The sequence below is a fragment of the Liolophura sinensis genome, chromosome 6 (genome assembly GCF_032854445.1).
Source record: "Liolophura sinensis isolate JHLJ2023 chromosome 6, CUHK_Ljap_v2, whole genome shotgun sequence".
Taxonomy (NCBI): Eukaryota; Metazoa; Mollusca; class Polyplacophora; order Chitonida; family Chitonidae; genus Liolophura; species Liolophura sinensis.
Window position 1 is genome coordinate 61,115,340 of NC_088300.1, and position 21,276 is coordinate 61,136,615.

At 39.0% G+C, this 21,276-nt stretch overlaps 3 protein-coding genes across 4 annotated transcripts; 1 reads left to right on the forward strand and 2 right to left on the reverse strand.

Annotated features, from left to right (window-relative positions):
• The first annotated feature begins 133 nt into the window (after positions 1 to 133).
• LOC135466412 (transmembrane protein 263-B-like) lies at positions 134 to 8,571 on the forward strand. Its single transcript, XM_064743865.1, has 3 exons — positions 134 to 392; positions 891 to 990; positions 2,642 to 8,571. The coding sequence occupies exons 1-3, from the start codon at positions 351 to 353 to the stop codon at positions 2,821 to 2,823; spliced, it is 324 nt and encodes a 107-aa protein (XP_064599935.1). The 5' UTR covers positions 134 to 350; the 3' UTR covers positions 2,824 to 8,571.
• Positions 8,572 to 10,553: 1,982 nt separating this feature from the next.
• Positions 10,554 to 13,088, reverse strand: LOC135469177 (uncharacterized). The gene is made up of 3 exons (XM_064747717.1): positions 12,940 to 13,088; positions 11,949 to 12,000; positions 10,554 to 11,089 (listed from the first exon to the last, which is right to left on the reverse strand). The coding sequence occupies exons 1-3, from the start codon at positions 12,978 to 12,980 to the stop codon at positions 10,727 to 10,729; spliced, it is 456 nt and encodes a 151-aa protein (XP_064603787.1). The 5' UTR covers positions 12,981 to 13,088; the 3' UTR covers positions 10,554 to 10,726.
• A 3,089-nt stretch (positions 13,089 to 16,177) lies between these two features.
• On the reverse strand, positions 16,178 to 21,175 carry LOC135469184 (uncharacterized). Of its 2 annotated transcripts, none has more exons than XM_064747728.1 (4): positions 21,120 to 21,175; positions 19,650 to 19,816; positions 17,904 to 18,293; positions 16,178 to 16,613 (listed from the first exon to the last, which is right to left on the reverse strand). In XM_064747728.1, exons 3-4 carry the CDS (start codon positions 18,273 to 18,275, stop codon positions 16,251 to 16,253), a joined length of 735 nt encoding a protein of 244 aa, XP_064603798.1. In that variant the 5' UTR covers positions 18,276 to 18,293; positions 19,650 to 19,816; positions 21,120 to 21,175; the 3' UTR covers positions 16,178 to 16,250. The 2 variants fall into 2 exon arrangements, with proteins under 2 accessions (XP_064603798.1, XP_064603797.1); XM_064747727.1 differs by having other exon boundaries at positions 17,901 to 18,293.
• Positions 21,176 to 21,276: the final 101 nt, after the last annotated feature.

Consider the following 21,276-nt stretch of genomic DNA (forward strand, 5'->3'; position numbering starts at 1 on the left):
GAAGCCATGCTACAGTACACACTTCTCAATTGGTCGAAAAATGTACACGTCAAGCAGTTGCGCCAATCGTGATCATTGTTGCAACGTCAACAACATGCACTGACAGCATATATAAACAACGTGGCATACGTAAGCCAGTAGTGTTCAAAAAAGCTTGGTTAAATTTTAGAATTATTTGATATTTAGACGATAGAAGACGTGGCAAACTGAGTCTCTATTATTGTCTGAAGTGGATTTCTGTTTGTGTGTTGATTTCATTTTTGCTTTGAGCCCAATCTCCGACACACATCTCTCTGAACAGTTCGAGCCAGAGGCTCGACATTGACCATTGTCCATCTCTTTTATCCAAAATGACTAGTTGGTATCAGAGTGTTAAATCATATATTGTTAAGGTAAGTTTTTTTTAAAAACCTTATGATACTTAAATATGTGTTTTAAGTGTATTTTTGTAGATTAAAACGTGTTTGAAAACGGTATAAAATAGATGAAAAAGTTGTGTTAGGCCTATAATTCCAGTCTTTGTAAATCCATGGAGGTATAAATGTAAAGACAAGTAATATGTACAGATCATAGATGGTTAACTTTAAATTAGCTGATTCCTTTGATATGGTTAAATACTAATAGTTCATACTTTGAAATAAAACAGAATCATGTCTTATTCAAGCATTCATTTAGTGATGTTGTTGCTGAGTGAAACAAACTTCAACCCACTTTGGTTAATAGCCGAATTGGCATTTGAAGAGTTTTGCGAGCTAACACAGGTTTGGAGGAGGCAAGGTTCATAAACTAAAACAACCAGGTGTTATTTAAACGGAGCGGTTATCTCGCCTTAAACTGTATGAGCACTCACGATCCCTGAAAAATTCTTAGGTATGTGTCTTGATTCACAGCCACCTCCTCCACCTAAAGAGGAAATGTCAGAGGCAGACGATGTCAAAGAAAATGACGCCCCAGAAATATCTGCTAACAAGAAAACAGATGAAGCACATGGTATGTATGGTTGAACAGGTGATATTTGACTTATGGTTTAGTGAATGTGCTGTAAATGCAAGGAAGATGAAGTTTGATTATGTTTAAATTATTGATTTATGTTCAACGTTGTGTTTAAAAGTTTATTAGACAATTGCTGGTTTCATATGTGGAAAAACCAGAGTGTCCAGAGTAAACCACCGACCTTAGTCATGAATCTGACAATCCTCTTTACTAATAATGCTGCAGCAGAAACAGCAAGAGCTGGATTTGAACATGCAGGTTCATAGGTTAAGGAGAGGGGAGCTCCGTGGCCGAGCAGGGTAGCACACCAGAGCTGCGCAATGACCAATGAGCCTATCCCCAATGCAGTCGCTGTGAGTTCAAGTCCAGCTTATACCATACATGGGTTTCCCCTGGGTTACTCCCACTATAATGCTGCCCGCTGCCGTGTAAGTGAAATATTCTTGAGTATGACATAAAAAACCAATCAAATAAATAAATAAATAGATCATAGATTATGGGCTTGACTGTCGCAATGAACCATCATTTCAACCATCTGCAGACAAAAATTAGTAAACATGGCTTTAACTCTGCTCTCCTCAGAAGAATGATAATCCAAAGTCATATTTTGCTCCTGTCTACATACAGACTAAAAGAGGGACAACTCAGCTATTGGACAGAATTAGCCAGCTGTAAATTTTGATGAATGTTAAATGACATCAGTAACATTTGATCATGTTTACACCCTTGGAGATGAAGTTGGAGGGGATGTGGTGTGTGTTGTGCTTGGGTGTCTGTGTGTGAGGGGGATATATACTGGAATCACCCTGTTTGACTGTCAACTTGATTTTGTCCATGAATCTCCTAAAATACTGCTAGAAGTCTTTGGATCTGATTTTCTCAGCACATCTCCTACAAACATGGTGTTGTGTTCAAATCCTGTCACTGCTACCTCGTTTGCAACCTTACATCTGGGTATTTGTCCAGTACCTGGTGAGGGGCCATGCCAAGGCTTGCCAGATTTCTTTTACCCCAAAATGTTTACTGAGGGGCCTTGAGGCAATAAATGGTTCATGTTGCTCAGATCTTTCATGTGGTCTTTCATGAAGGATGCTTGAGACCACGAACCTTCCATTAGTATGACATGTCACATGTGGGAGAGTTTGCCAGTAACTTCAGACTCGCCAATGTGTTTGTGGTTTACTCAGGGCGCTCTAGTTTACACCACACACAATTTACCTGGGGCCTCTCTGGCTCAGTTGGTTAGAACGCTAGCGCAGCATAATGACCCACGAGCCTCTCACCATTATGGTTGCTGTGAGCTTAAGTCCAGCTCATGCTGGCTTCCTCTTCGGCCATAAGTGGGAAGGTCTACCAGCAACCTGCGGATGATCATGGGTTTTCCGCGGGCTTTACCCAGTTTCCTCACACTATAATGCTGGACACCATCGTATAAGTGAAATATTCTTGAGTAGGGCATAAAACACCAATCAAATAAAATAAATAAGTATAATTAACCGCCAGCATATAGATGAAAACTTCTTAAGTGCTGGTATGGCTTTAAGGCATTTTGAATGAAAACTTTGGCCCAATGGTGCTTGGTAATTCTTGAATCCAGTTTGATGTGAAAACAATGGTGTGATGGTATCCTGTTTTTTCCTTACTTCAGATCCAAGTCAACAGCCTGGAATACTGTGGCGTATGTCTAGTGGGGTGTATAACACAGCAAGCGGAGCTGTTGGGATGGGTGTTGGAGGGGTAAAGTGGGCAGCAGGAAAGGGTTATGATGTTGTGAGCAAGGTACCAGTCCCATCAGTGCCAAGGTTACGCAGGAAAGACAAAAATGAATAACAAAAAATCACCTAAATCAAATACAGTTTCCCATGAGAGTTGTGACTTATCATGAAATCAGTTTGCCAAAAATTTCATGAGATTTCTATCTTCAGAAATTACGAGACTGGTAACTTAAACCCCTAGTGCCAGATTCCATTGTTGTAAATGTCACTCTAGTGCCAGATTGTTGTTATATCTGACACTCCCAGCGCCAGACAATTGTTGTAACTGACACTGTGGATGCGTTTTCTTCACTTCCTGGTGGCCACTGGATGGGGTTGTGATCTCTGGTGTGTCGATGTGTTGTCCACTGGAGAAGATTCGTGGCAGCAGTCTGGTGTTGGTGAAGTTGGTAGTGTGTTTTGTAGTGTCCTAACTCGGGCGACTTGATGTGATTTCTGGAACGTCGGAATGGTATACTGTGCCCTCCAGTGGCCACTGAATCTGCAACCAGTGGCAGTCGGATTAAAATATGGATTACACTGTTTAGTTCCAGACAGGTGTTGCAACTGACACTTGTGATGGCAGACTGTTGTAACTGACACACCTAGTGCCAGACCATGGTTGTATCTAACACACCTAGTGCCAACCATTGCTGTAACTGACACACCTAGTGGCAGACCGTTGTTGTAACTGACACACCTAGTGGCAGACCATTGTTGTAACTGACACACCTAGTGGCAGACCGTTGTTGTAACTGACACTTTTGATGGCAGACTGTTGTTGTAACTGACACACCTAGTGGCAGACCATTGTTGTAACTGACACACCTAGTGGCAGACCGTTGTTGTAACTGACACTTTTGATGGCAGACTGTTGTTGTAACTGACACACCTAGTGCCAGACTGCTGTTGGTATGGTGATTTTCATTCAACAAGAATATTTGTCTCATGAAAAATGGAAGCTAAATATGACTTTTTGGAAGAAGATTTATGTGTGGAAAATTTTGTAGGGATACTAATAACATATTTTTGTGTCTTTTTTTTTTTCATTTACTCATCAATTTCTTGTCAGTGCAGAAGATCTGTAGAAGTAGTATTTTGCCAGAAAGTATTTTGTGCTACATGTACTAAGATATCATTCAATTAATGGAATTGTAAACTTTTAATGAATGACAGAAAGTCAGAAAAATTAAGTTCCACCATGTATTTTAAAATTTTACACATGTGTATGGTATGTTATACACTCTGAATGATTTTGAATGGACCATTTTTTGGTAGTAATACTTTTGTATCTCAACTGAAATAGCAATAGTGATAGAAATGTCGGTGCCTAATGATATCTGAATTACTGGTAGTGCAATTTTATTGTTATTTTGTGAATGCTAACATTGATCAGATCTCCAGGCAAGAGTATTTTCATTCTCAACCTACATGCCCTGGCCAAAGATGGTCACTAGGTCAGCTGTGGCATGCTACCTGAAACTGGATCTTTATTAAAGTTGTGTGATTGTCATATGGAAGAGTGCAGAGTACATTTAGATGTCTTTGCAAAAAGATGTTTGAAACTGGGAGGACATGTTAATAAAGTTAAAGTTAATTAACCCCAGTTTTTGTGATAATTCTGTTTTAAAAAAAAAAAAAACGCCACAAAACTTGCTTACTGTAATTATGAGGATCATATGACAGTTGCTCTTGGTTATACTAGTTACAAGTGTTTGTTGTTGTTCCTAAAATGTATGACTGAATTCTACATTGTTGATGTCTGTGTACATACATGTATGTTTGTGAAAAGATGAAAAGCAAACTATAAAAAGTATATGCTTTGTTATATTTTAGTATGGTACCATAGACATATTGACATTAGTGTTGTACGGTTCATACTAACATTATTAGTAGGCTAATTTGTATTTACCAAAGGTTTAATTTTTCATTTATGCGCATGCAATGTTCTGTTTCAGTATTTCTGGAATAGTTTGGCTTATTTTATTTTAACATGCTACAAACAGATTCTGTCAGCTTTGACAGATCTGTAAATGTGTGACCGACAGAAAACTTTTTGTTTTGCGAGCTTTGTAGTGCAGACAGAAACAACCCTACATATCCACCATGTGTCATGCAGTTGCATATCAAAATGCGTAGTAGATTTTGAAATACATGTACTCCTTGTTTCATCCCCCCTACCGCCACCTATTTCCCAGAAAGGCATTTATGTATATGGACTTAATTTTTGACTGATGCAAAAATCTACAGCAATTGTCATCGTGCACCCTAGCCCCCCACCCCTCCCCCTCCCAAAAAGCCATTTATACATATAGATTAATTTTTTGAATGATGTAAACGTCTGCTGTCAGCTTGCAGTATTTTTTTGAATGTAAACTACTTATATTTATGGCAAATTTCTTTTTGTTGGTACAGAAATGGTTATTGAACTTGCACTGTTTGGTGCATGTACCTGTTTATGCTTATACATGTAGGTTGTAAATACCTAAAAAAAATGTTGTTTTTATGTCATTTTGGTGTTTTATTTTTATGCTTTAGCAAAGCTGTCTAGTCAGTGGTTTATTGAATTTGTTGCTATAGCTGATAAGGTTTTTGTTTGAGCACAACTACTATGATTTTTCCTTGCCAACTTATTGAAGCACTATGTATCCAGCAATTTTGAAGTGAATCCTAAACATGTCAACGCATCCAAAGGTTTTAAAAAGGGCAAATAGAGGGTTGTTCAACCATCCACTTTATCCAACTTCAGTTCCGTCATTTAGTTAATTTACAGTTTTAGCTCTTTCTTCATACCAAGATGAAAACGCAGAGACATTCCTGCATTCAGGTTGGCATGATGTCTTATTGTAGGATCTGACCTGAGACAAATTTCAAAATACAAAAAAATAGACCATTTACATATGATGTGTAAAATAAGTTGTTGATACCCGAGCAGTAAATTGGTTATAATTTAGGAAGGCAATCCAGATCATTTTGGTAAATCGAACTGTAACTCTTGTTTTAAAAGGCAAAGGCTTTGGAGCTGATGTAGGCGTAATTTTTTAAAGTGAAGTGCCAGTTGGTTTTGCCTGTAACGACAGTGAAAACCATTCGGCTTGCATAGACCCTTACATAGTGTGGTCTGTACTTGAGAATCACGAGATCTTCTGCATTAAGACAGCTCAAATCTATGCACCTCACTAGGATATATGTCGTACCTCAAGTTTTTCGTGTCATAGTTTGCCTGGAACTGTCGAGCACAAGTTTAAGTTTTGTACATTCTTGTTCATTTAATAGATAACATGTTGACTGGCATCAGTGTTTTACTGTGTTCAAGTGTAGGTTACAGATAAGTACAGTGTATAAGGAAGTTTACATTACTTGTATATATGTTTACAAAATATGTCAAATGCAGATACAGTTCAGAACAGTCATGGGAAATTTGGTGATATAAAATACTAAAAGATATTAAAGAACATGTGCTGTATATTTGGGAATGTCTGACCATTTTGAGAATACATCTACTTAAATTTTCCATAGGAAGTAGGACACACTCATTCTTGATGTGAATCATTCAGTTGGGGTATTCAGTGGTAAATGCAAGTCTCCAATCTTGAAATCAATTTTTTTGTGGTCAGACAAATTGTGGTTTTTGCAAAGAATACAAGTCTACACAGATATATTCTTTCGAGCTTGTTAATGTACACCTATATAAACATGATTTGTATAGAATGCAAAACACATTCTGGAATTTTGCAGAGAAAACAATTCTGTGTTAACATGTGGAATTCTCTAGTGAAAGTACTTCACATAAATATATCTCAGGTTGGAATTATTTTGTGGGTATAGGCCAGCATGAATATATTGTGGAATTGTGCAAGAAAACGGACCCTTTTAAGCATATTGTGGAATTCTGTGTGGAATGCATGCCTTTATAAGCATGTTATGGAATTCTATATGGAATGCATGCCTTTATAAACGTATTGTGGAATTCTGTAAGGAATGCAGGCCTGTATAAGCATGTGGTGGAATTCTGTATGGAATGCAGGGCTACTTACATGTAAGCATGTGGAGTTGTGTAGGGAATGCAGATTATATAGTTAAGCTTGGAATTCTGTAAGCATGCATACATATTGTTGATTTCTGTAGTGAATGCAAGTACAGTAATGACACACTGAAGTATACTTGTGGAGAAATGCTGATGCATTCATCTTGTTGATGTTCTGTTAGACAAAGTATTGTCTTGAAAATGCTACTGTTTTATAAAATTGGGCTTCAACTACCACTTTTTCACACAGGAAACATTATCAAACTTGTTACTCAGATCTGCGAGGAATCGTTGCCATTTCATATTGATTTCGTTGAATATGGGAGACCTGTTTTTCACAAAAGCTATGCAATGCATGTGCCAGGGTACGGTATTACCAGAGTTTTGTCAATACTTTCAGTGTTGATTTACATGTTGGTGACTTGCTCAAATTAGCCTTTAGCTTCGCTATTAGATGATCATATCTTTTTGATACTGATCACAAACATTGCTGCTGCTGCTGCTTCATTTTAGAAGAATTTATTGAACCCATGAAATGGTCTTGCTGTATCAGAAAGTTTTCATGTACATGTGATGTTCCAAGTGCAGAGAAATTGTAGAGGCATTTATACGAGATGTATTATTTGACATGTACAAGATTTAGAATTATGGCTTATGTTTGTTTATCAGTATTGAGTGTCTGCATTTCACACTTTACAGAACCAGAGTTTATCTTTAGCTTGTATGATCATGTTTTGAAACATACGATGTGCATGTATTATTGTTACAGTAACCGTGTATTATGGTGGGTTTGCTAAAAGTTTAGATTTGGCCTTACACAATTGGCTTTTCTCACAGGTTAGATTTGGCCTTACACAATTGGCTCTTCTCACAGGTTACATTTCTTTCATATGAAGACGATAATATTTAAGCTGGCCTTGCCTTAGTAATTATTATATTTTATTTGACTTTTTTTTATTGAAAGGTTGAATTTAAGAAATGTTTCATCCAAAGAAATGAAAAAGTCTGACCATACACAATTGTTGTCAACACTGAGAAGGTCTGACGATATTAAACTAAATGAATGAGTTTATTTACAGAACATTCACAATATATTGATCTACCATGGATTTCTTGTTTGTCCATTTAGTAACTTATTGTTTACCATGATTGCCGTGAGTATGTACCTGTAACTCAGGCCTAACATTCTGATTTTTGTGAATGTCTTTGGGAATTGGTAAAGCAAAATTAACATGGTGCAATTTATCTGAATGTTTATTACATTTATTTGTTGATTTGTATTTTATAGAAGTAACTGATCTGGATGCTTGTTATTTTACGAGTACAAAAGCCTTATTTTATAAGTAAGGTCATTCATACCAGCACAGCTGTATGGTCATATTTGTAGGCATTGTTGTTCACACTAGTTCATCCATACCAGTGTATTGTCACCAATCTCTTCAACCCAGTACAGCTGTATTTTTCAGTTTTCTTGATACTAGTGTCCCACAAGATTAAACAACAGTGAAAATAAATGAACACCATATCAGTCTGTTACAGGGAACACACTTTATCCCAGTACTAGCTTTTTACAAGCAATGTGTTCCTTTTGTTCACTAGCATATCAGCTTGTTACAAGCAATATGTGCCACTCCTGTGTTCGCCTGTTGCAAGCGGTATTATTATTCTATTCATGACCACATCAGCCGGTTACAAGCAACACCGTTGGCTTCATCCCAGTATTAGTCTCAAATTGTCCCATGTTTTCCCCAGCTATTCAGTTTCTCCTTTAGTCAAACCTGTGCAGTTGGATATGCTTCAGTATTGCAATATTACTTTTGTTTAAAATGTATTGTTCAAAATGTATTCTGTCAATAAAATTGTTATTATATCAACAGGTAGTATTGTGGCATGTTTATGATGTCTTTGTGCATATTTGCAAGTTCCACATACTGGTAACTTCCAGGAGATGCTTTACCCGTTGCTGTACTTGAACTTGCATTTTTACACTCAAGACAAAAAGATGTCATAAATTTATTGAGTGTCTGGAAGATACATTGAAGCTGTGGGTGCGAATCCAGCTATTACTGGTTTTGGTCACAGCTTTATGTCAGGAGCTTTCCAGTTACAATACAGGCCAAGGACGGTAGTTTACTGGTGCCACTTCAGTTTCTTTCACCCATGAAACCGATTGCCGTCATATAAGTAAAATATTCCTATAAGTGCGGCTCTAGAAAAAACAAATCCACACTAAAAGCTGAATCCTCGCGGGGATTTTGTTATATTTAAAGAATGGTAAATGTAGAGAATGGGAACAGTACATCGCTTAAAATGTTATGGAATTGTTCAAGCAACCAACCTTACTGTGCAATCAGATGGAGAGAAGGATGATTAGTAAAACGTCAAATAATTATTCGCCAAATTTACATGGCAAGGTAATTAGCCGGTGAAAAATTCCATGACGTTATCAACTGATGCCTTAATATGCTCTTCCAAGAAGATACAAAATGGTGCACATGCAGTGGTCTCTAAGGTGATCATCTGTTTTGCCTCACCTAAAGCCCTCCCGTTGGTGTTGAATGCCGAGGAGAATAGACAACTGCTATATTCTTGGGCACCAATTGCAGTAAAACAGTTACCAAACTCAATTAAAATTTTAATTATGTTTGGTTTAGGCAGCTCAAACTGTCCACCATTCCCCTCCGGTTTGTGAGTTCTGACAACACTACACACGAGGTGTGAATTTCTGCACGTAAACAGAATGCTTTTATGCTGCAATCCTGTTGGTTTTGAATCTTAATGATTTGAAATCGATTCCACATACCATGAAGTAATGCAGTATACAAATTTTGACTTGAACATATTTAAAAATGTTTTAGTTCTTTAGTTATTTATTTACTTATTTGATTGGTGTTTTACGCCATACTCATGAATATTTCACTTATACAACAGCGGCCAGCATTATGGTGGAAGGAAACCCATGACCATCCGAATGTTGCTGAAGGACCTTCCCACGTACGTAGTTCTTTAGTGGTTTGTGTTAAGCGTCGTTTGGGAAATTGGCCTTGCATTATTGACCTGGAATGCCGATTTAAATGACAGCTGGTATACAAATGTTTCGAGGCATAGATTCATAAACCACCTAAAATGAGCAGCCACAAAGTGCTTCGTGATTCACACTAGAGCAACAATGTGAATTCCTGTACGCAGCATGTGGCAGATACCTGTCGATCACCACATCAAAGGTGCCAGTTCACCCCAAGCCTTGAACAAGGAATTTAATTGTGGAATTCCAGATTATAATCATAAAGTCACACATATATCTTTTCCTCTGCACTATGAAGTACATGTATGTAATTTTCATAACAAATGTGCAAATGTTACTTTGCCCATAAATAAAATTGTATTTATTTATTTATTTGATTGATGTTTTACACTGTACTCAAGAATATTTCACTTATACAACGACGGCCAGCATCATGGTGGGAGGAAACTAGGCAGAGCCCAGGAGAAACCCACTATCATCCGCAGACCTTCCCACTTACAGCCCGAGAGGAAGCCAGCATGAGCTGGACTTGAACTCACAGTGGCCACATTGGTGAGAGGTTCCTGGGTTATTACGACGTGCTAGCACACTAACCAACGGAGCCACATTTTTACTCCATGTCAGTCCTATCTAAGACTAATGACTCTTGGATAATTACAACATATAAACACATGATTACATAAAAGAATCTTCACAGAATCACAGTTCCAATTAATTTACACCAAACAAATTGTTCATTGTCAAAGAAAAATTAATTAATTAATTTCATCTTTATTTTCGTATTTTTTTTTCACAATTCTACTTTCATGCATCATGACATACTTTCTTTCGCGACAGCTATATGTAGTCTTCATGCACATTCATCCTCAGAAGTCTATGCAAGGTCAACAGTCCGTATGGTTTGCACCTCACCCATGTATAACATCATTAGTTTTGGGGCACACCTACATGTATGTCCCGTGTACAATGCAAGACAGCTGCTTCCTCTGGGCAAGGGTGAGTAAAGGTGTAATTACGGAATCTCATCTGGTCAAGAGGTGTGTAGTCACATTGCTGAAGAACCGCTATATCTGACGGGGTCCACCTACCCCCACCTGGTGCAGAACTCGGCCTCTCCCTCTTCATCTCAGCTGGCGACTGATAAGTTATAGGGGTCTGTAGGTTAACTCTGTACCGTGGCTGCTCCCAGGGCCATGGAGGTCGGGTTAGGGGGACGGATTCTGCGCTACCAGGATCCTCTGATAACCATTCCGGGTGGACCACAAAACATGGCTTGGCTTGAAATGTATTCTGTGAAATGTAGCCAACAAGTTAAAAATATCAGAAAGCCTTAATTGGCAAGTTTATACCTATAGTTTTAGCATCGTCACTTTCAAATGAAGAGCAAAGCTAGCGGGACCAGCTTAGCAGCCTCAATTTGGGCTCTCTATAGGTGGGAGTCATAACATACACCCCAACAAATGCACTTGATTTTTTTTTTTTTTTTTTTGGATTGGTGTTTTACACCGTACTCAAGAATATATCACTTATACGACGGCGGCCAGCATTATAGTGGGTGGAAACCCACGACCATCTGCAGGTGGCTGGCAGACCTTCCCACGTCCGGCCGGCGAGGAAGCGAGGATGAGCTGGACTTGAACTCACAGCGATCACATTGGTGAGAGACTCCTGGGTCATTACGCTACGCTAGCGCGCTAACCAACTGAGCCACGGAGGCCCCCACATGCATTTGTTTGAAGTGTATAAAAGAACGCCAGCAGCACTGTGGTGAGTATAACCTCTGAGGGGAATCTTCATGGGTGATGATAGGTATGTGGTTACCACGACAACTGCATAAATGGACACATGTGTCCAAAAAAAATGTGTGTGTGAAGATATCCATCAAAATGTAAAATTCTACGCAGACAAGAGTTGGAGATACAGCCCAGTCACGAAATCATATCTATTTATATAGTATATACACGTATAATGAAAACGACGTCGCAACACATCATCATCTGTGTAAAATAAAATAAAATAAAAACTCTCTGTGGAAAACAATTGGAGATATAGCCCAGACACTTAATGCTGATGGAAAGATGGACAAAATCGCTATAACATAATACGCTCTGGCTCATGGTGAGGGTGTATAAAAAGCAAAAATACTTACAGAGAAAACCCCATCCTGATGATGAAAGTCAAGGTGGGCAGGTCTGGAAGATCTGCGAAATAAAACACATGGTATGTCAAATGGAAATGTACAGAGATTCTGTAAGAGGGGTTGGAATTTCGAGGTCACGTGACCACCCTTTCATGTCTAAAACAAAATGGACGCCCAATGTTAAAGCATTGGGCAAAAGATCACTTTTTGCTACTTCGCTAGCGACCAGTAAGGCCTAGTTGTGCAAAACAACATCCCGAAAGCTCTGCAGAAATATACAGACAGTCTGGAAAGCTTAAAATTACACAAATCTAACAGCTGACAGCGATTCAAAAATAGGCATTTTCCTAGCAAATGTGTAGGATAAAACATACATAGAAAAGGCCCCCAAGCATATACCAGATTAACTCCTGACACAACTTCTTGTAATAATTGACAATTTTCATTATTGTATACTTCCACTCTTAATGCACTACATGACAGGTCACATATACTTGGGACCTTAATCCCAGCATAAACTAACAACCGTCCCATTGTCTGAATACAGTGTGACGGGGTGGAGCTTCGTATGATCATGAAGTTGCAATTGGGCAACACTATAACATACCAGGATGAATGTGATACAATAATATGATATAATAAAAAAGATGATATAAATGTCATATGCCCTCAGCGACAAGTGATACAGTATCAAGCATATCATACACTTTATTGAGGCGACGATGGCGACCACGTCATTTAAATGCAAATTCCAATTATGATGTCTGAGCTATCTCGGACTAATTACTTTATATAGTGAATATTAGTCCACGACAAAGAGCAAGTGCTCACATGCATGAACATGTACAAAATGTAGATCATATTTTTTTATCACAATTCAAAGAAAATTCTAGGTTTCAGGTTGATCAATCCTTGATTCCTCAAGGCTCAGTGGCAAGGAATACAGCCTCACTCGCTGGATATTATTTCTGTATATATACGAAGTAACGAACACACCAACCTCCACACACTGCGACGTGGCTTTAAGCCATAATTATTCATTCCACACAGTGTACATCCATACGTTTATCGTGACATTTCTCATCTCTGTTGGTGTGTGTGTTTACCCGTGGCTGTGCTTCTTGTCAAGATGCGCCATGCACGTGCCGCCCGATAGCAACGCTGTTGTCATGTGATGGACAATGTACTAGTCAATAACTTTTTTTGCCCTCATTTTCAAAAGAGTTCTATAGCACAAATGACACAATTTTTCAGCAACAATACAAAGAAAAACTTCTCGTAAAGTCGTGAAGTAGTAAGTAACACTTCACCTGCCAGAGGTTAATGGTTGCAAATATTTACACTGAACCTCATCTTCTCATCGTGTCACCCGTGACGTAGGCTTCGACCGCACAGCGACAAAGCCTGTGTGAAAGCACGGGAAGCATTTGCTGATGTTATTGTCATTGCTGTGCCGCATGAATTCACATAACATGTTAGATAATGCTCTTCATTGTGATAAATTCTGTATACAAGTGTTGTGTGCGTACATGACCTGATATGTCGTTAATATTTTCACAATATCGACGATCTTCTCGTCGAATTGTCAGACTCAAATAAAACGCCAGTAGACCAAGGCCTACATGTATAGTTTAAAATAGCTTATGTTATGCACTCACTCTTTGGCGTTTTCCGGGGACTCAGTGTCCACCATTTCTTTGCCCTCGGACATGCTGCAAGCTCGCTGTGTCGCTGTAAAGAATGTAATTTAACCTTTGAATTTTCGCCCAGTGACAGGCTGCATTGGTATGAGCTATAAGGTATTTGACCGGATATAGTTCTCCAGTTGTCAAGACTATAGGTTAGCCAGGCAACTGTCTATACAGGCGACACGTGAACAACACTCGCACCGAAACGGTAATCCTGCGTCTAGGCAAAGAGCAGCAATGAAAGCCGATTACCTGAACGATTAGTCAGGTAATCTGTTACCTGTAGCCTACAATGGGTTAAAGGCCATAAAACCGATAAAGAGGGAACATTACACGCTGTACTTGACGCAAGAATCACAGCAATTGGGTGGTCGGGTGTCGCTCTGTTGCTAGAAAGTTTGCATATATATTGCAAAAAGTTAATGGGTTAGTGACGCTGTAGGCCTGTTCCTGCTCTAGTTCGGTATTAGTATTTCCCCAGTTTACAATTTTAAATGAGTTTGTCATTCAATACTTCCCTAGTATAGGTTAGAAGTAGCCCGTCGAGGCTATAGCTCGTCATTTGCCTATGTCGCACAGCAGGAACATTTCACTATAATGCTAATATAATCAGTGATATTTATATTGGCTCAGTTACAGGTCCAAGGTTCGTGACAATTTTATTAACCAACTATTGATGTTTATATGAATAAATAAAATATGATCATAAATTTTCGGTATCCCCGATATTTACCTTCCCCGATTGTCAGATGATCACGCGATTCCATGTCACACATGGGCATTCACCCACTTTGTCCTGAACCACACTGAGGCCCTTTTCTCGGCATTATGTCGATGACATCGATAATTACTTACTAATTATGTTTACAACTCTATTCTGTCCTAATGTTTGGTGTACACTGAATCCACAAGTTACCCGGGTTTTGAAGATGTCAAATCTTGCGCCGACAAACCATTTTATACCGACTTCCTTCGCATGTTTCATACACGAACATCGGGCAAGGTAGGCCCTACGTGCTGGCTGTTTGAAATACAAGTCCAGTGAGAAGAAAAGACACTGATCCGACTGGAGGTTTCGTGGAGGTTGTAATGGGTATATCCTCCCATAAATTTGAAAATGGAATTATTTCTATTATTTGCTTGTAAATCCAGAGAGGGTTATTTTCCATAAAAAATGGAATTAAGCGGTATATGAAACGCAGAGCATAGTCTTGGTTAATTACCTTGAAGGTAGATTGCCTTTTCATTATACCCTATACTTGGTCCGTGTGTATACGGATTCAGATGTATAAATCGCCTATAGACTCACAGGTCTTCCTCTCAAGTTTAGTTCAAGCTTGCTTAACATATGTGGACAGGAGACTGTGTGCAAACACATATATACAGTTATAGATTAAAGGATTCCAAAAATGTCTTGTAGTGTTACAGTTACAGATTGAAGGATTCCAAATATGTCTTCTGGCGTTGCAGTTATAGATTGAAGGTTTCCAAAAATGTCTTGTGGCGTTAAACAACAACAATGGAATGAAAAATGTCTTGCTCGAACTCAATATTGATATTTAGACCAAGAAATATACGTAAAAACAGTTCGGCACAAAACGACACTGCAGTCATTTAAATGGAATCCTTTGACTTACATCTGAGATGTATTCTGTACTTGGAACACACAAGTACTGTGGGCGCTTAACGCTCTAGCGCCATGACCCTAGAGCCTTTCACCAATGCGTGGGTTACACAAACCCTTGAAAGGGAAAACGTTCATAACCTTATAAAAACGTATATTAGATCACACTAGACGTGAGTTCAATCTCATTCCCAGACAGCGGATTTTCGAGATTCCCCTGCTTCGATTGTTTTCGGGACCGTAATTGGTAGTGGCAATGATCAAGCGATCAACGGTGCTCGCTTATGTGAATTAAGCATGAGGTTTGCTGGAGACCACATGACTATCGACAATATGGCATAATTGTCTCGCCTGAAGAGAAAGTCCCTCTCTGTCGCTGGTAGAAGTGTAAGATGAATTGATCTTCTCAAGTGAGAATACGGTGATGTATTGGATAAGCTACTTCACATGTGCTGATGCCATTGATTAAGGATTGTAGTAACGTAACAGAACATGCTAATCGCAGAACCCGCTCTTGCTGCTGGTGAATCTGATACGTTTAAGACAATATAACTAACATAACTGAACAGAGATGATAAACGTCATCATGCAGATGGAATGTTGAAATGGGTGTCCAAGTTAATGAGACACTCGCTCTCCACCGTTAAACTTGGTCGACGTCATATAAGTTATAAATTTCCAACTATGGCGTTAAACATCAGTCACATAAATAAGTGAAATGTGTGAAAGGGGGTTTTTACATATTTAAATGCATGCATAAAGAACACCGGTCGTGTACAAACTTCCTGCCTAAAAGCCACATGCGAAGTAGGTGGATTCGAACCGGTGTTTCATTGGACATAGGCCTGACATATAGCAGCCCGCCATTTCTTAACCCGTCATCAAGTGATGAGTTAACAACACGACACAGTGGTTATTCGCCGTATCTTTTTTTTTTCAGAGGCATAACATCTTTATTGTATGTATATGTTTCGTGTTTAATAAGTGACACTAAAAATGTCACCTCTTACTGGAAACTTTAAGGTTCAAGACTGTTTTTAGGAAATACAGATGCCACGTGGGGTCTTCGGTGAGTTCAGGATGGAAGGCCGTAGCCATTAGGTTATTCTGTCTCACGGCTACAGCTAAGTCTGACGTTTGACGAGAGGGACAGTCAAGGGTGGCGAGCACGCTCACTGCGGGGTCCATGATCTTAACAACAGCTGGGGCCCGAATGAAAACCCCCGAGAAAGTCTCTTGAGTGACACCGGTCTTGTTCCGTTGTCGTAAGTCCGGGACCTCAGCTAGCTTCACGTCGGCCTCGAAGCTGTGTACCTGGCGTCCGAAGAAGTTACGGTCTACCACAATATCCAGACCTCCGATCTGCAATATACATGGAACGCTGGGATTTTACTTCTTAATACCGAGTAAATGACGTGGCCTAATATATAAAAAGTACGGAAAACTGTCTTCTTAGCGCGTAAGAATGGCTGTTAACTATAGTTTTCTAAGGTCCCAGCAGTCAGCCCAGAAATTAACATGCCTGCTGTGGTGAGGTCAACGGTGACAACTGTCAAAACATCTTTGATAGGGAGAGCCCAATGTGGGGGAGCTAAACCGGATGTCCAGCGTTCCCAGTATGATCATCGATGGCGTCATTTCCCAATATTTCCCACAACTGACAGAGAATATGCACACAATAGAGCGGTTATAAAGAGATATGAAATATGCCTCAAAAATCAAGAAAAAAAATGCTCATTTTTTGGGCATATCATTCTTCATTTTCCTTAAGAAAATTATATTTTGTTATAGTTATATTACTGTTTTCTGTACCCTTGTAATGGTGCGTTATTTATACATAATACGCAGTTTTCGAGTTACGCCATTACGACAACAGAATGACGTCTCCGTGCAAAAAGACGCCGCCACTTTACGGCACAGTAGGGCTACTTGCCTATCTTTTAACATGGCAGTGATCGTGTTTAGATCAAAGTATCGACAGAACATCATGTTTTGTGCAATATTGGGGGAACGCTAATTCACCCCTGAACACAATTCAGAAGATCAGTGTAATCCTTTCAATTACTTCTCTATATTCCCCATGTTAAAATTAACAGATTGGCCCTACCATGCCGTAAAGTGACGACGTCATATCATAAAGGGGCGTCACTCTGTCGTCGTAACGTCATATCTCGAAACATGCATAATGGTTCATTGATGGTCATATTTCTTTGTGAATAATACATAGTTGTTTCTTTCGTTACACGCTGATAGAAGGATCTGGTCACTTCGACCAAACAAACTTTGGCATAGACGCATCACACCAAATAATGGGGCGACCAGACATTAAAGGGTCGAAATGACTGAGGGTCAGATTTTATTTAGTCGCCAGAACAGAGTCAAAGAAGCCATTACATTTGGTTGAAGCAAATACAACTAATGAGGTCGCATTTTCTGTGGTCGCATTTTCTTTGGTCACTATAGGGTCATGTCAAACATTACAAATAAAATTGTGCTGGTTGTTTTGGACCCTAAGATATCTGGTCATATCTATAAATATATGTATCTATAATAGTGCACCGTAAGTTTATTATTACACTAGATGAAACAGCTGTTTTGTTTTCAGCAATATATTAAATTGGTAAATTAATCGCTTTTACAAATACACACTACCTGTGGCTGACCGCCATCTTTCTGATGCTCAGATCGTTCGGCAAGTAAGATCATCCCGGCGCAGGTTCCCCAGGTCACGTGATTTTCATTCCGTATCCAGGATCTCAGCCTGTCCTCCATTTTATTTCTTCTCAGGAACATGCTAATGACAGTGCTTTCCCCGCCAGGAATGATCAGACCATCTATATCGTCTCTGATGTCGTCCACACTTCTTACATCTACTATTTCCAGATCTACTGGCTTTACTAGAAGAGCGTTTGCTTTTAATAATGCAGCTTTGTGTTCTGAAAATGCACCTTGGACCCCGAGGATACCGATCCTGCGCATGGCATCTGACGGGATCGTCATTTGGGAATGTGGTGCTGCTGGCATCGCGGAGTGAACACAGGTCTGCATGAGGAGGCAAAAATGGAAATGGTTATACTTAAACTTTAAAAAACTTTCAAGTATTTTTTGTGAGGTGAAAACAGACCAAGATTATGAGCGTTATATAGGTGCCGTTCAGTTACATGTGTTATTTCATAAAAAAAAATTTCAATATTACAGAAATAGAGAATCATGCACAGCTATAGCGCCTTGTCCCATAAGTGATCGTAACCTATTAATCTAATGTAGGCCTAGGCCCTATACCACGGTTACATTTTTCTTTACTTTGTATCTCCCTGTTAGAAATACATTCAACTTAGCCTACAATTGTTTACTCGAACGACATCAATAAGTAATTCCAACTTAACAAGTCTTAAGTCGTAAAACTTAAGTGGTAAGTCGAAAGTTTTACCAAGTAACTACGATTAAATGGCCATATATCATACGTTTTAACTTTAGAACTTTAGACTTGAGTTGCGACTTACTTTCTTTGATCACAGAATTGGGAGCTAGGGCCCCGAAAAACTCAGGTGCCCCTATCGAAGTATACAGGTAAAGAAGTATCGAGCTAAACGAAGTATAGCGGTAAATGTCAAGAAATGGCAATTTCGTAGGCAAGTGATATTGTGTGTTTATTATTGTTTATACGGTTTGCGTATTCGTAAAGGTACATAGACTACCTCTAAGGACAAGTATGGGATATTTTCTTACGCCCACTCAGCGCTTCACAGAGTCACGAACACTGTCGAAACAAGATACGTGTATTCTGGGCTCATGTTCTCGTGTTTCAGTTTCAGGATGTCTTATATATTCATCTAGGTCAATTCACATGGTGTTCATTTAATCCATTTACGAACAACCTGCCATTGATAAATGCAGCCATTTCTCTTCATCGTTCTCCTTAGTCTTTACATGCAAGCATGCACCTTCTCAGAAGACGAAATGTCGCGTTTAAGCTATATCCCCTATGTGTGTCTCTGAGACAAGACGAAAAGTATCCCAGTATGTATGAGATTGACCCTATTCGTTGTGACGACGACTCGACAACATTTTTCGAGGCCATCTTGTTTCTCCATGTATGTAATGGGTTTTTCTTGAAGAGTTGCGCCGTAAAAGTGTAGAAAGAGTCTCCAAGGTGACCACTAACACTATAGAACCCTGTAAACCAAAATAGTGCTCACTACTAATCGGCATTGAAACTTTGTCGGCAGTTGTCGGTTGTCGTTGTGGTTTATATGTGATATTTATTACCGGGGATTGTGGTTGCATCTCTTGTGAATCTAAATGACCGAGGAGTAAAATAAGTGTTGCATCTAAGGTTGTATTTTTGATAGTTGCTGATAAGATGTGTACTGTGTAAGCTACGATATGTTAGCTTACCAGGCTCAGAAATCTCCTCCGCTGTTCCTTGAGCGGAGATCACGTACACTTGGCTTCCACAAAGCTACAGCTACAGGCGAAACACAAAACGGTGACTTAGCCAAGTGCTTCGGTTACCAGAGCGATAGTTTACTCCTGTTTTCTTCACACATTAAAGTGACCACTGTCTTAAAAGTAAAATATAAATGCGTTTGTCGTCAAATATCAAACAGTTAAATCATATCAAATCAAACCAAGAAATGGCCCTAACAAATTCACACTAAACATATTTCAAGTCCATTATATTGTCGGCGTTTTGGGTTATTTGTGTGTTCACATATGGAACACATTGTACTTTATTTATTCATTTACTTGATAAGGGCTTCATGCCGCACTCAAGAATATTTCACTTATACGCGGCGGTTAGCGTTTTGGTGGGAGGAAACCGGACAGAACTTGGGGGAGATCCACGACGATTTTGTGTACTTTGTATATATCAAGAGTAGCTTAGACATTTGACCTTTGATAGTAAGCTGCCTACGTACAGCGGCTATTGACATCGTCAGGGCAGCATATTTTGATTAAAACATCCGATAAATCCTTGACATTTGCAGACATGCAGTGAATACAATGCATCCTGTGTGTTCTAACACTCATATCAAAACACGATAGCTGTTGACACATGTATGAGTAAAGCTGTTCAATGTATCTAGCAAGTCAAATTACCCATCGTGATCATGCCTGAGATCGATGCTTGATTGCCTCAAGTATGTCACAATAAAGCTGAATCATGAAGGGGGTTATACTTTATATCGTACTTTTATCTGAATTTCCACTTCCATTTAACCTTGATCTGTACAATATAACGTTACCAACACATTTGGTGACCCAAATCTTTAGGACAGCTGTTGAATTAATCCGGATTTGGACAAATCATAATATCACATTTGATGAGAACGGAAGGAAATATAAGTTTTACAACTTTTATTATTTATGACCACTGTGACTGTTTTTTGATGTAAGAAGGAAGCAGTGCTTTACGTACTGATGGCCACGTTGGTGAAATTTCCACACTGTTTTGTTAGTATATGGTGAGGGCAATTTGAAGTTTCCGTGAAATGTTCTAATTTGGGTGCATCACATTGTCATGTATAACATGTCATGGACATGACAGATTAGAGTATATGTCACAGGAGTCTTTAAGAAGGAATGGCTAAATGATTGAATTACAAAATCACCAAGGAACATACACTTCTACTATATGTGGGAAATGTTATCAAATGGTGATTTGAAAGCCGTTAGCGGTTTTGATCAGTGTCAGAACTTACGAAAACACCATTTTAATAAGCATATAATATTGTTCACTACTGTTGCATGGTTCAGTATAAAGATTATCGAGGTTAAGCAAGTAAGTGACTAAAGTAGCAGGCTTACAGTCCATTAAATCACACAAAGAGAAACATTATATACAATAATGTTTGTTGTCCTTACCTTCAGAAAAAAAACACCCGGCCAAGGTGTACACGGTAGTCATAAACTGAGGAATGGGCACCCAAATTGCTGTTCAGTCTCCTAGATGAAGATCTATAAATCCGACCGCATTGTTTTTGTATCAGATTACAACTGGAGATGACCTCACGTCGACTGA

What these genes read in the sequence shown, in the direction of transcription:
- LOC135466412 (XM_064743865.1), top strand. Translation starts at nt 351, where the DNA reads ATGACTAGTTGGTATCAGAGTGTTAAATCATATATTGTTAAG. An exon ending in TTAAATCATATATTGTTAAG is followed by an intron (nt 393 to 890) that starts GTAAGTTTTTTT and finishes CTTGATTCACAG; the next exon opens with CCACCTCCTCCACCTAAAGA. An exon ending in GAAAACAGATGAAGCACATG is followed by an intron (nt 991 to 2,641) that starts GTATGTATGGTT and finishes TCCTTACTTCAG; the next exon opens with ATCCAAGTCAACAGCCTGGA.
- LOC135469177 (XM_064747717.1), bottom strand. Translation starts at nt 12,980, where the DNA reads ATGAATAATTATGGCTTAAAGCCACGTCGCAGTGTGTGGAG. An exon ending in CCACGTCGCAGTGTGTGGAG is followed by an intron (nt 12,001 to 12,939) that starts GTTGGTGTGTTC and finishes TTTATTTCGCAG; the next exon opens with ATCTTCCAGACCTGCCCACC. An exon ending in ATCAGGATGGGGTTTTCTCT is followed by an intron (nt 11,090 to 11,948) that starts GTAAGTATTTTT and finishes TACATTTCACAG; the next exon opens with AATACATTTCAAGCCAAGCC.
- LOC135469184 (XM_064747727.1), bottom strand. Translation starts at nt 18,275, where the DNA reads ATGCCAGCAGCACCACATTCCCAAATGACGATCCCGTCAGATGCCATG. An exon ending in ATGGCGGTCAGCCACAGGTA is followed by an intron (nt 16,614 to 17,900) that starts GTGTGTATTTGT and finishes TGTATATTGCAG; the next exon opens with ATCGGAGGTCTGGATATTGT.